The sequence below is a fragment of the Geotrypetes seraphini genome, chromosome 2 (genome assembly GCF_902459505.1).
Source record: "Geotrypetes seraphini chromosome 2, aGeoSer1.1, whole genome shotgun sequence".
Taxonomy (NCBI): domain Eukaryota; kingdom Metazoa; phylum Chordata; class Amphibia; order Gymnophiona; family Dermophiidae; genus Geotrypetes; species Geotrypetes seraphini.
The window spans coordinates 413,756,652-413,769,741 of record NC_047085.1 but is presented as its reverse complement, the minus strand read 5'-3'; the positions used below and the strand labels follow the sequence as shown (position 1 = coordinate 413,769,741).

Sequence of the window (13,090 nt, the reverse complement as noted above, 5' to 3'; positions counted from 1 at the left end):
TGATTAGACACCTTGGACACCTTTTTATTACATAGGACTATATTTAATGTGGGGATGGGGAGGTATGTTATGTGATTTAATGGGTTTATTCCTGATGAATGGGATGGGTGGGGGAGGGGTATTTTTTTATATGCATTTGACAATAATTGTTAGAATGTCAAGTGATTTGTACGAATTATCTGATTGAATATTGTACACTTGTTGCAAGAGTTAAAACTGAATAAAGAATTAAAAAAAAAATATATATATATCATTCAATGGGATAGATAAATTACCAAACAATGGAGAACATTGAAGATCAAATGGGCTAACCACGGGAAAGAATACCAAGGTAGCCTTTTTTATGTTACATTTAAGCTTATTGGAGGAGAGCCAATCTGCAGTCTTTGAGAGTTTCAAGGTAATGGAAACAATATTAGAGATAGAATGGTTTTCCGTTGGAAAAAGTTCTATTGGCGTGTACACTCTTTTGTGGGTGTTGTTGACTTTTTTGTGTATTTTGATCCCTTCAAACTTTCAGAAAATAAAAAAACAAGAGGGCATTCGGAAAAGTTGAAAGGGGACAGATTCAAAACGAATGCTAGGAAGTTCTTCTTTACCCAACGTGTGGTCGACACCTGGAATGCGCTTCCAGAGGACGGTATAGGGCAGAGAACAGTTTCGGGGTTTAAGAAAGGATTGGACAATTTCCTGCTGGAGAAGGGGATAGAAGGGTATAGATAGAGGTTTACTACACAGGTCCTGGACCTGTTGGGCCGCCGCGTGAGTGGACTGCTGGGCGCGATGGACCTCAGGTCTGACCCAGCAGAGGCATTGCTTATGTTCTTATGTTCTTTCTGTGTACTGTACTTGTGCCTACATGTTAGTCATGCAGATGGGTGTTACACAGGATTCTATAAACTACGCCTAACTCTGGAAGTGGTTTATAGCATCGTGCTGAGCGCCAGATTTTTCAGAACCAATTTTTTAGGTGACATACATAGAATTTATCATTTATTCCATACAGCATAAAAGGGTCCTTTTACTAAGGCACGCTAGCCATTTTAGCACACACTAAATATTAGCGTGTGCTAAACGCTAACATGTCCGTAGACTATAATAGACGCGTTAGCATGTAGCACGCGCTACAATGGCTTAATAAAAGGACCCCAAAAGAAAGTGCTATGTTTTCTGAGTGCCTCATTTTACATGCATATACACATGGGCTTTGGCATAACAATCTACAGTATCTGAGAAGTACAACATCATTACCCTTGAGATGCATTGAGTGCATTGCAAAAGCAATTCATTACTGTTAAGATTGAAGACAGAATTTTATATCACAGGGTATGGCTGGTTATGGTAAAATACTTTATAATGGAAAATTCAAAGTTATCGCCTGGCTTAATAGTACGTATTCCACGTTAAGCAATGCTAAAATAGTAACAGAGATTTAGGTAATTTGGGGATGTGAATAATTCCAGCTATGTAAGTTTGAACGTATTATCATGCTTTCAGAGGTGTACATAATAGCAAAAATAAAATTTGGTTACAACAGAGCAGTTTGGGGGAGTCAATTACTTTTTTTGTTTTCATAGTATCTTTTACAAAGGTGGGCTAATGGGTTTAGCTTGAGATTAGTGTGCACTGAATGTTGTGCATTCTATTATATAATTATGGGCTGCTTGACTCCTCGTAACATACACTAATTCGCTAGCATGCACTAAATCCATTAGCACACCTTAATAAAAGGACCCCTTAGTTTTCCTGCTATTTGAAAATTAAAGTTCTCAGAAGAAAGCCCCATATAAATTGCTGATGTACAATTCCAAACATTCCTGCTTGGTTCCTTTGATCTTCCCAAACACGATGTCCTTCTCCAGTGATCTCTCTCTTCTGACAGTGTGACCAATAAGACAGTCGTAACTTCATCATTTGGGCTTCAAGTGACATAGCCAGTTTGATCTCTTCCAGAATCAAATCCTTCTCCAGCACCAAATCTCAAATAAGTCAATCTTCTTTCTGTCTTGTTTTTGTAGTGTCCAGCTTTTGCATCCGTAATTGACCAGTGGATGTGTAGGCAAGTCTGATCTTCATTTGGAGTGCTATTTCCTTGCCTTTGAATACTTTGTTGAGAGCCTTCATTAAAGAGCGACCGACTGCTATTCTGAGAAATATTTCTTCCTTGCCAATTGCTTCTTTGTTTATGAAAAAGAGAAGAATCAAGTACATATTCTTATTCCTAATCTTGGCATCACATAATATTAAGCCACTAGTCCATCTTGTGGAAAAAGATTTTTGATGATACCACCAAGAAACAGCAAATTATATGGGGTGGGTAATCTTTTGCCTGAGCTATAGCATTGACTAATTTGTAGTTCTGATATCCGAATTGAATTCTCCCCCAAAACAAGACTATAAGTCCCTGTATACAGTAGGGTAAATATAGGACTGGATCAGTCCTGTCAAGTGAATCTGGAGCCAGGTGAAGCCCAGTTAGAGATTATTCACAATTAGATTGCTATTTAAAAATTCTGCAGTCCTATTTAGAGGCAAAACAAACCAAGAATAGTTACAGAGTTGGATATGGATCACAATTAACAGCAGTATGTTGATAGTTCTTTTACTGAAGACAAAATATTAGTTGGCTATTAGCATCATTCAAAATAAGCTGAAACATCATATATTGGGTGGTGCTAATATCCAGCTACTGATTTTGTCATCAGTAACACCAGTATCACCATATGGCTGTTAATCGTGACCCTTATCCAACTCGGTGGCTGTTTTTTGTTAAAGTTCTGCCAGCTGTTAAATTTTCATAATTAAAACAACAGGTTGACAAACCTACTCTGACCCCCAAATCTCTCACATCTGTCTGGAGTTTACCATTCTTAGGTATCTTATCTAATCTAATCTTCCATTTGTGAGTCTCACAAACCTATTCAAGCTCAAGGCGACAGATCAAAGAGGAAGTGGGGAAGTAGTGTGGGGAGGGGCCTAGAAGAAGGGGGTGCAGAAGCTGAAACAGTTAATTGTCAAAGAGGTGGCTCACTCCTAACTTTACTTCTAGGACGTGTCTAGCTTGCATTAATCCTACCCTACCCTAGAATGGGAAACAAACACTGTGATAAGAGAACACTGCATTTTTAGTCCATTTATCCTACACAGCCTAGGCATGATATTCAAAACTTAACCTCCATTTGGCTTTGCATAATGCTGCATGCATCTGATATGCACTATGGAAACCATGATTATAATATATTACACATCGTATTGCTTGCTTGTACAAAAGGTTTGGCTTGTCATGGGGTTTCAAAGTGGTACAGAGAGGGAGAAAACACTTGATAACTCTGGCCCTGTATTTATAAAATAGAGACCATAAGATGCAGAATGGGGATACTTACAGTAAGACCAGGGTCACCTTTAGGTCCTGGAAAACCCTGTTGGTCAAGCAATGAAAAGAATAAATAAGATATGTCTTTCTGAATTATTTTCAAATTAGGTTTGTATTCATCACACATTTCAAAAATCAGTAAAGCAATGTTGACCATTCTACTTAAGCCTTTAATCCCCTAGGAGTGGTTTATGGTTTGTTTATTTATTTATATCCCACCCTTACCCAGGGCGGGTTACAAAAAATACATACATATAAATTAACACCAAATAATACAATACAACGCACACTACTTACAACAAACTAAGTGGGCGACCAGCACTCCACTTTCAATAACTACTTCAAAATCATGCTCCATATTTCATCTGACAAAAAAAGATGCCTTTTAAGTAATCGCTTAAAACTTGCCAAGTTATGCTGTTGACTTATGTATAAGGGTAGCTTATTCCATTCTCTCGGGCCCATACAACAAAATATGCTATACCTGGACACTGCCTATCTAAGATCTTTAACAGATGGAATATGTAATTCTACCAACCCAGCAGATTGTAGTTGACGAGACGCGATATGTGGCAAAATATACTTGTCAAGCAATGTTGTATCAGGTCAATGGATTTTTGTAAGATGTAAAAAAATACAATAAAGAATATTGAACTGAAAAAAAAAACATTTGGGGGCCAAATTGTGCAAGCACATATAAATCGTTAATAGCAACTTATAACGAATCCTATAGGACAACTTTAACCAATAAAAACGCACGTAGTACTCAGACACATGAGCCCGCCTCTCCAACCTAAACAAAGCCCTTATGACAGAAAAAGCTGCTTGATCATTTTCTAATTTTATGTGTTGTCTCTCAACAGGATGCTTTATAACTGAGATTATCATTTTCTTTAATCTTACTGGAACACTTGTGAAAAAGTGTTGTGATGTTTGACATATGTTTGCTCCCTGAAGCAGAATTCTTTCAAAACATTGGCCTTGTTGGGGAGGATAATGGATTGACTCAATACAAGGAACCTGTTTTGGAAGGAAGAGCGATGTCTTGAACACTACATATATTTAGATAAGTACATGGAAAACATTATTGGACTTTTGATTTAAACACATTTGATGGCGTTATTTTTATTTTTGAATATTGATGTAAGTACCTTATTAGAAGAAGAGACACATTGTTAATGCTTCTAAAAAATTAGTATAAAGCCATAAAACTATTAATATCATGATCTATTGTGTGTGATGTAAGGTCTTTTATTGACTGACGGTCCCATTATGAATGTATTAATTCACTGTATTTTATACAATTTGAAAGGTTTGAAAATCATTGGTTGTGATACTGATGGCTTAAGTTCATCGGGTATATTACTTTTGCCATACAAGGGATTGGGCTTTGGTTGCTGTAGGGGTTATGTATCATATGCTACATCAGTCTATGGACTTAGGTGATGGATACTTGTTGAACACTACTAGCATTATACAGGAAACGGAAGTTGGCTTCCTTATCATTCTTCCTATGCAGTAGACAGAGGTGAGGCAGGATCAAAAAAAAGTGTCATTGGGACATATGCGACTACTTTGAATAGGACAAACCTACAGTAGACATGGAAAGATTTATTTTTCATGAGTCTGTCTTCATCAGTTATACATTGGAGTAAGGGCTGTATACCAGTGTGAGTGCATATGGACATGACAGAGGAAGTTAGGGAACAATAATTCTACTTGACAACTGTGATTACCAACATTAAGAACTATGGGGTTCATAATAAAAAAAAAAATGTCTAAAAAGTGTCCTAAATGGCTACTTGGACGATCAAAAAGCCTGATCGTCCAAGTACCCATAACCAAAGCTGGTTTTTAGACGTATCTAAAACCAGCTTAGGCCTTTCCCCTGCCTCTAGACGCACAGAGAGAAAAGAGGCGTGTTTAGAGGAGGGGAAAGGGCGGGAGGTGACCAAGCCCTCCTGGCCCCGGTGACCCCCCCGACTGGATTGGGCCAGCTGGCTCCAGAATGGGGCCAGATTGGCCCAGCCATCTGAAACCCTGCCCACAGGTCAGGCCTAAGGCGCCTGGGCCAATCAGAATAGGCCCAGGAGCCTTAGGCCCCTCCTGTGGGCGGGGCCTTAGGCACATGGGGCAGGAGACGGCTGGGCCAATCCAGCCCCATTCTGGAGCCGGCTGGCCTGCCGAACGGGCAGGCTTGGCACCCGTCCGTCCAGCCAACGTTAAAGGTATGGGGAAGGGGGGTGGGGGTGGAAGTGGGGGGGTCGGGGGGTCGGCCAGGGGGTCGCAGGTCGGCAGGGAGGCCAATCGTGGGTTCTGGGGGGGCGGTCGTTGGGGGGGGGGGGGTTGTGTCGAGGGCAGGAGGGCCTGGGATCCCTCATCCCCATATTGCAGTGGGGGTTGGGGAGTAGGGGGTTGCCGGGGCCAGGAGGGCTTGGGCTCCCTCCTGGCCCAATCCAGTTGGGGGGGTCGCCGGGGCCAAGAGGGCTTTGGCTCCCTCCTGGCCCAATCCAGTTGGGGGAGTCGCCGGGGCCAGGAGGGCTTGGGCTCCCTCCTGGCCCAATCCAGTCATGGGGGTCTCCGAGGCCAGGAGGGCTTGGGCTCCCTTCTGGCCAAATCCAGTCAGGGGGGTCGCCGGGGCCAGGAGAGCTTGGGCTCTCTCCTGGCATATTCGTGTCGGAGGGGGGTTCGCCGGGGCCATGTGTTGGACGTTTGGGGGCTTAGGCGTTTTTTTGGTTCATTATGGGCAAACAGTGTAGACGTCGTGGGGGTGTACTTGTAGATGTCGTGGTGATCTGGGCGTTTAGTAGAGGCAGGCCATAATCAAAACAAAACTCCTTTTGGACGTTTGTTTTGATTATGGACATTTTCCCTGCTTCTGCTTTGAACGTTTAAGGACTTAGGCCAAAAGGGGACTTAGACGTTTTTTTTGATTATGCCCCTCCATGTTAATAATGTTTTTAAAAATCATATCCACATTTTCTTACCTTTGAACCTGCCTGTCCAGGATCACCAATTTCTCCTCTCTCACCTTTCTTTCCCATCTCACCTTTGGCACCATAATCTCCCTATATGAATAGAGGAATGAGAAAATAATTCAATTATTTTAGGGGTCCTTTTATTAAGGCACGCTAACCGATTTAGCGCATGCTAAAGATTAGCATGCACTAAATGCTAAGGCATCCATTAGATTCTATGGGTGCCTTAGCATTTAGCGCACGCTAAATTGGTTAGCGCATCTTAATAAAAGGACCCCTTAATTAACTTTTAATTCAATTTTTATTTAATTGCTATAAAATATAGTATTTGTAAAACTAGATAGTTTTAATAGTTTGCTGTTATTTTTCCTACATTTCTGTAATTGGTTTAAACCCTCTCATTGTTACTGTACACATGTTCACATAACATATGGGTATAGCGGATAAGGAGGCCTAGTGCCTAAGAACACTTGTGCCATCATTCATTCATAGTGGGTTCAAATCCTCAGGAAACAAAGGTGCATATACAAAATGGTCCTTTTGTGTCTGAATTAAGAAGGCGTGGGATAGGCACATGGGATCTCTAAGGGAGGAGATATTGGGTGCTGTGGAAGGGCAGACTGGATGGGCCATTTGGCTTTTATCTGTCATCATGTTTCTTTGTTTGCAATAGTAATATACATACATGTATTTACATTAATATTTGGTTAGTCATACACCATTTTTGTTGTTGGAGTTGTATATTTTGAGAGAAAGTGCTGCAGGACAGAGAAGGTATATCTTTCATGGTGCCTTCTCCCCTTCCCCACTCTCCACTCCAGGCAGCTACCTAATTTGCTAGTGAGAAATCTTGCCTCGATTTTGAGATGCTTCTTCAGACGTTCATTCTATGCTTGCATTAAATCATAGAATGATGGGACCTATGAGGGCTGGGAAGCTCATATATAACATCAACAACGGATAATTCTGTAGATTCAAAAATATGTATCACAGCCTGCCAGGTTGAACTGCTGTTAGTATCCTGGAAATACCACATCCGCTATGGATTCCATTTTCACTTTGTTTTACTGTGAGATGATGCCTGTTGGATCTGACCAATAACTACCCCCCCAAAAAAAAATTTCACCTTCCCATCTCATTAAATAAATCCATAATTGATACCTGCTGAAGTACAAATACTGTCTCACAATAATCCTACTGTTATGAAGGTGCAAACAAGGCTCCAAATTTCACTCTATACTAATCTAGAAAACAAAGCTTGCACATATCACTTCCAATACTCCAATAAAATTCCAATACTTCCAATAAAATTCAAGGTTGCCCTTACTTTGAAAATTAATGTAGAAATCAGAAACAATGGAGAAGGAGCAGGTGCATTTCACATTTGATACAGGGTCAGCAAAAATATCTAGATTTTACCTTCTGGCCAGGAATACCATGCCCAGGGGACCCCTTGGGACCGGGTAAGCCTTGAAATCCTGGATCTCCCTGCAGAAAAAGAAATAAGTACAGAGTTTTTTTAAAGAGCTTCAAAAGTCTATTTTATCAGTACAATAATTTTATGACATATCTGGAGCCATTCTGCAAACCTCAAATCCCATGCTAAATTTTATGCTGGTCTTGTTAAGTGATTGCAGAATTTCTGTTATTAGTTGAAAATTTATGCATTAAATAAAATTATGTTATAGCCATGTATTTTTTAAAGCGTAATGCCTAAAATGCTAGATGTTTGTACAATTTTGGCCACTAGTATACATAGACTACCTCAACGGGTGTGGAGTGAAATATTGAATGGCATTGGAATTGAATAGGTGGTGAGTGGAGTAGAAGGATGAGTGCATCCCCTAGGTGGGAGAAAGGGGGAAAGGGAGAGTAAAAGGCGCTGTTAGTGCATAAAGAAACAATGTACACTGCCATGAAATGAGCAAGAGAATTTGGTTGTGGGAGAGGCTTCATACTAATAAAGAAAATTATATTTGATAGAGTGAAATATCTGCCCATTACTGTGTTGTACCAAATGAACAGTGTTTCTAGGTTCTGGCCTGTTTCCTTCATAAAGAGAATTTAAACTGAAAAACCTTAATATTCAGCTTCAGTATACAGATATTACTACTATTTATTATTTCTATAGCGCTACCAGACGCTCACAGCGCCATACACTAAACACTTAAGAGACGGTCCCTGTTCTGTACATTCTAAGATCAACACACAGGACAAAAGGTGAATCTATGCATACTGCTCAGGTAGGAATTTGCAAGGGGACTATAAAGAGAATGGCATAGAAATTGGTGCTTTACAAGTTGGTAGGGTTAGAACTTAAACGCAGCTTCAAAAAAGTGGGCCTTCAACCTGGATTTGAATACTGCCAGGGAGGGAGCCCGATGCACCGATTCAAGCAGGTTGTTTCAGGCATACGGTGCAGCAAGGTAGAAGGGACAGAGTCAGGAGCTGAAAGTGGAGGGAAAGGGTACTAACAAGACAGACTTACCTGACAAACAGAGTTCTCAGGGTGGAGTGTAGGGAGAAATAAGAGAGGAGAGATACTGAGGAGCCGCAGAGTGAATACACTTAAAGGTCAGTAAGAAGAGTTTGAACCATATGTGGGAATGGACAAGGAGCTGGTGAAGCGACTCGATGAGAGGGCTAACATGAGCATAATGACCCTGATGGACTACGAGGCATGCAGCAGCATTCTGAATAGATTGAAGGGGAGAGAGATGGCTTAGCGGAAGACCTGCGTGAAGCACATTGCAGTAATCCAGGCGAGAGGTGATGAGAGCAACATACTCAGAAAGGAAAGGGCATATTTTAGCGACGTTGTAGAGAAAGAATTGACACGTTTCAGCAGTTTACTGGATATGCAAACAGAAGGAAAGAGATGAGTTGAAGATAACTCTGAGATTGAGAGCCAATGAGACAGGGAGGATGAGAGTGTTATCCATTTAGAGAATGGAGGAAGGGGAGAGAAGGGTTTAGGAGGAAAGATAAGGAGTTCAGTCTTGGCCATGTTTAATTTTAGGGAGCAGTGAGACATCCAGGTGGCAATGTCAGACAGATAGGCTGAAACCCGGGCCTGGGGTTCCTGTAGAAATTTCAGGTGTAGAGAGGCAGATTTATGTGTCACCCGCATAGAGGTGAGAGGAGATTAGAGCACCAAGGTAGAAGTATAGATGAAGAAGAGGACCTAGGACAGAGCCCTGAGGTATTCCGACCGATAGTGGAATGGTAGGTACTAAATATTTCATTACAACAGTGGCCATTGTCACTATCCAGATAAAGAAGTACTGCCTTTTTGCTATCCTAACTGTATCCAGAGAGGCAGGGCTTAATTTTCAGCCTGGAACATAGTTCTACTACTTATTGTCAGACTCCAGTGCAAGTAGGAGCATTCTGCTCTATCCCCTCCCTTCCAAGCAGCTTGCAGGGAAGAGGAGAGGAAGTGGTGAGCCTAGAGCAGAGTAGAGAGCAGTCACTACTCTTTGATCCAGACCCTCTTCAATGTTCCTTGTTACTTCTGGCCCACCCAAGCCTCTCATGGCTCCACAGTTCCACTTCCTTTTTATCTATTAAGCCCTGCAGACAGGGTTACCAGATGTCCGGGAAAACCCAGACATGTCCTCTTTTTAGAGGACTGTCCGGGAATCCGGCAGAATTTTCAAAACTCAGCAGTTTGTCCAGATTTTGGAAAAGCCCCAACGAGCTCTGGTCACATCTGGAGATGATGTCACACATCCGTGCATGCTCAAGGCCCTCCAGATGCAGCTAGAGCTTGTTGGGGGAAGAAGAGAGGAGGTATGTAAGGGTGGGGCTAGAGGCTGAACTGGGAGGGGCTGGGGCAGAGCCGAAGGTGGAACAGGTGGAATGGGGCGGGGCCATGTATCCAGATTTTGCGGCCCAATAAATGATAGCTCTACCTGCAGATAGGTATCTCAGTCAGTAATACTTATCTAGATAAAAAAAGCTGAATTTGGGGCTCACCGTTTCACACCTTCTTCGGAGTAGGTAAAAATCCCTAAAGATAAATTGCCTCCAAGCTTAACTCAAGCATAAATATACCCTTGAAACAAACTACATCAAACATGACCCCACAGCCAGAAACCCAAGAAGCATGTATTCCCCCTCAGTCTCATCCAACACATATATGTGTGTGAGCACGCATGTGTGTGAGAAAGAGAGAGTGAGAGAAGCAAGAGTTGTAGGTGATCTTTTGTGCAAGAGAGACTGCGCTAAAAGTCTAAGTTTCAATGTACAAGTATAATTTTCAAAGTTATGCACATCTCTTTCCAACTGATGAGATATATAGAAATAAAACAAAACATATAATTCTAGAACAGATTGGTGTGGTTGTATATGTTTTAAGTCTTTACATAGGGCCTCTTCTATTAAACCGTGCTAGCAGTTTCTAGTGTGGGGGAGCCGCGCTAAATTGCCCGCGTTGCTCCCGACGCTCATAGAGTTCCCATGAGCGTCAGGAGCAGCGTGGGCCATTCAGTGCAGTTTCATAGAAGAGAGGGGTTAGTCTTTTACCTAGTTATTTTCTTGACCACTTTGAATTTGTTAATAGAAAACCCCCTACATGGGGTTTGCTGATATTTGACTTCCCATCTATTAAGGGATGTATTTACAAATGATTCTTTGGCAGAATTCTATCGTATCAGGCCGGTATATGGGATAAACATTTTGGTAATTTTATATTAAGTTCCAACACTTATCTGGCATTTAGAAACTTGTTAAAAACATACTTGTTTTGGTAAATTTTTTAACTAATGGATTGTAATTCACTGTGAATGTCCAGTATCTTTGCTCTATAAACCGCACAGAACCGAGAGGTAGCTGCACTATACAAGCATATTGTTATGTTATGGTATTGCTTAGAACTGGGTATCCAAAGGGCATATGGTAGGAGCATATTCTACAAAGTAGTTTACCGGTAGATACCTATTTTCCCCTCCACAGAACAAGACTACGGGGTCCTTTTATCAAGCTGCGGTAGGGGTTTAACGCGCGTAATACCGCCTGCCGCGCTAGTCGCTAACGCCTGCATTGAGCAGGCGTTAGTTTTTTAGCCGGCCGCAGGGGTTAGAGCGCGGCTTGATGAAAGGACCCCTAAAAGTAGAAGAGTAAACAAAAATTCAGCTGATAGCTAGAAAAAGCATAATCAGTGAGAGAACCTTTTGACCTCCTGCTTGTTTTTCTTGCCTGATTTACAGGTTTGACTGCTTCCTGCTTAGCCACTCCCAACATTCTCAACAAGAGAAGAGTGGGTTGCTAGGCCAAGAGAACAGTGCTCAGGTATGTCCAGATGGATATGTTCGAAATAGCAGGAAGGAGACTTCATTGAATGAGAGCTCTGAAATCAACCTCCTCTTTTATTATGGCGCGCTAATCGAATTACTGCACACTAAACGCTAATGCGTCCATAGACTAGCATTAGTGTTTAGCGCACACTAATTCGATTAGCGCGCGCTAATCAGTTAGCACACCTTAGTAAAAGAGGGCCCAAGTTTCATAGACTCAGGGTGTGGCATTTATTCTGGTATGAAAAAAAATATATATATATTTGGACAAAGGGACGCTTGTAAATCTAAAGAAAGAAGTGGAGCAAAGGAACATACAGTACAAAGCAAAATTCTCTAGCATAGAATTTGCACAGAATTCTGCATTTATTGTGCAATATTCTATAAAGTCGATCCCAGTCTCCCCTACCCCCCCCCCCCCTGAGTTTGCAGGACAGGAGGAGGAGGAAATGAACCAATGCCAGGGCAGGATTTTCCTATAGGCTAACTAGGCTTCAGCCTAGGGCCTCAAGATCAAGAGGGGCCTACATTCAAATTGTTAGCAAAATTAAAATTACACTATTCTAAAAACAGTGAACACTAAAACACTGAACCGAAAATAAGGAGAAATTCTACGCTTCGGGATCGAAACCGGCTCCGGCCGCAACGGGGCGCCGACTCGGCTTCTCCCTTTCTTTTTCTCGCCCTGGGAGGAGGATCGGGGAGGGAAAGACGTCAGTCCAGAAACAGCTGGACAAAGCTCAGCCCCGCGGGGAGAAAGGCAAAACATGGATCCGTCAGGACAGGGCGGCCCAGACTGGCATCGGAGGGGGTTGGGGGGGTTTAATGGAAGGCAGGCAGGCAGGATGGCATGGGGGGGTTCAATGGAAGGGGGATGAGAGGCAGGTGGGCATCGGAGGGGGGGGGTGAGGTGAGGAAGGACACACTGGGGGCACTATGGACATAGGAAGGGGCAATGTTGTGTGTTATGTTTGATTAGTTATTGTTACAAGTACTATATATGGTGCAGAGAATAAATATCCAAATAAGTGCTCTCGACTTTTTTTTATTTATTATCCGTGTCACATTTTTTATAAAGGTTAATACCAATAACAACATGTTTCATTTAACATATTGATATATATCACAGTAATGATGTATTTTATTATCTCTCATGTAGTTTACAAACTTAAAAATGGGAGGTGAAAGGGCCTCATAAGTGGAATAGCCTAGGGCCTCTTTTCATCTAAATCTGGCCCTGACCACTGCACATCAGGTCACTTCAGTAGTGTAGTAAGGGGGGTGTAGGGGGTTCTGCCCACCCTGGGCGCGGTCTTGGTAGAGACGCCGGCACCTGTCCTCCTCTCTGCTTCTTTCCGACCCTCCCCCTGCTGCACATGTGTGCCCCTTCACTTCCCTCATGCCTCTTTAATTTTCCCTGCGCAAGCAGCATTATGAACTCA

The 13,090-nt window shown here is 42.1% G+C and overlaps 1 protein-coding gene across 1 annotated transcript in view; it reads right to left on the bottom strand.

Annotated features, from left to right (window-relative positions):
- Positions 1-13,090, bottom strand: part of COL28A1 (collagen type XXVIII alpha 1 chain) — a 312,775-nt gene that overhangs the window by 33,667 nt on the left and 266,018 nt on the right. The window contains exons 28-30 of the mRNA XM_033931029.1: positions 7,771-7,839; positions 6,361-6,441; positions 3,384-3,419 (exon numbers count right to left, since the gene is read on the bottom strand). Of these exons, the coding sequence (XP_033786920.1) occupies positions 3,384-3,419; positions 6,361-6,441; positions 7,771-7,839 (186 nt within the window). The remainder of the gene's footprint in view (positions 1-3,383; positions 3,420-6,360; positions 6,442-7,770; positions 7,840-13,090) is intronic.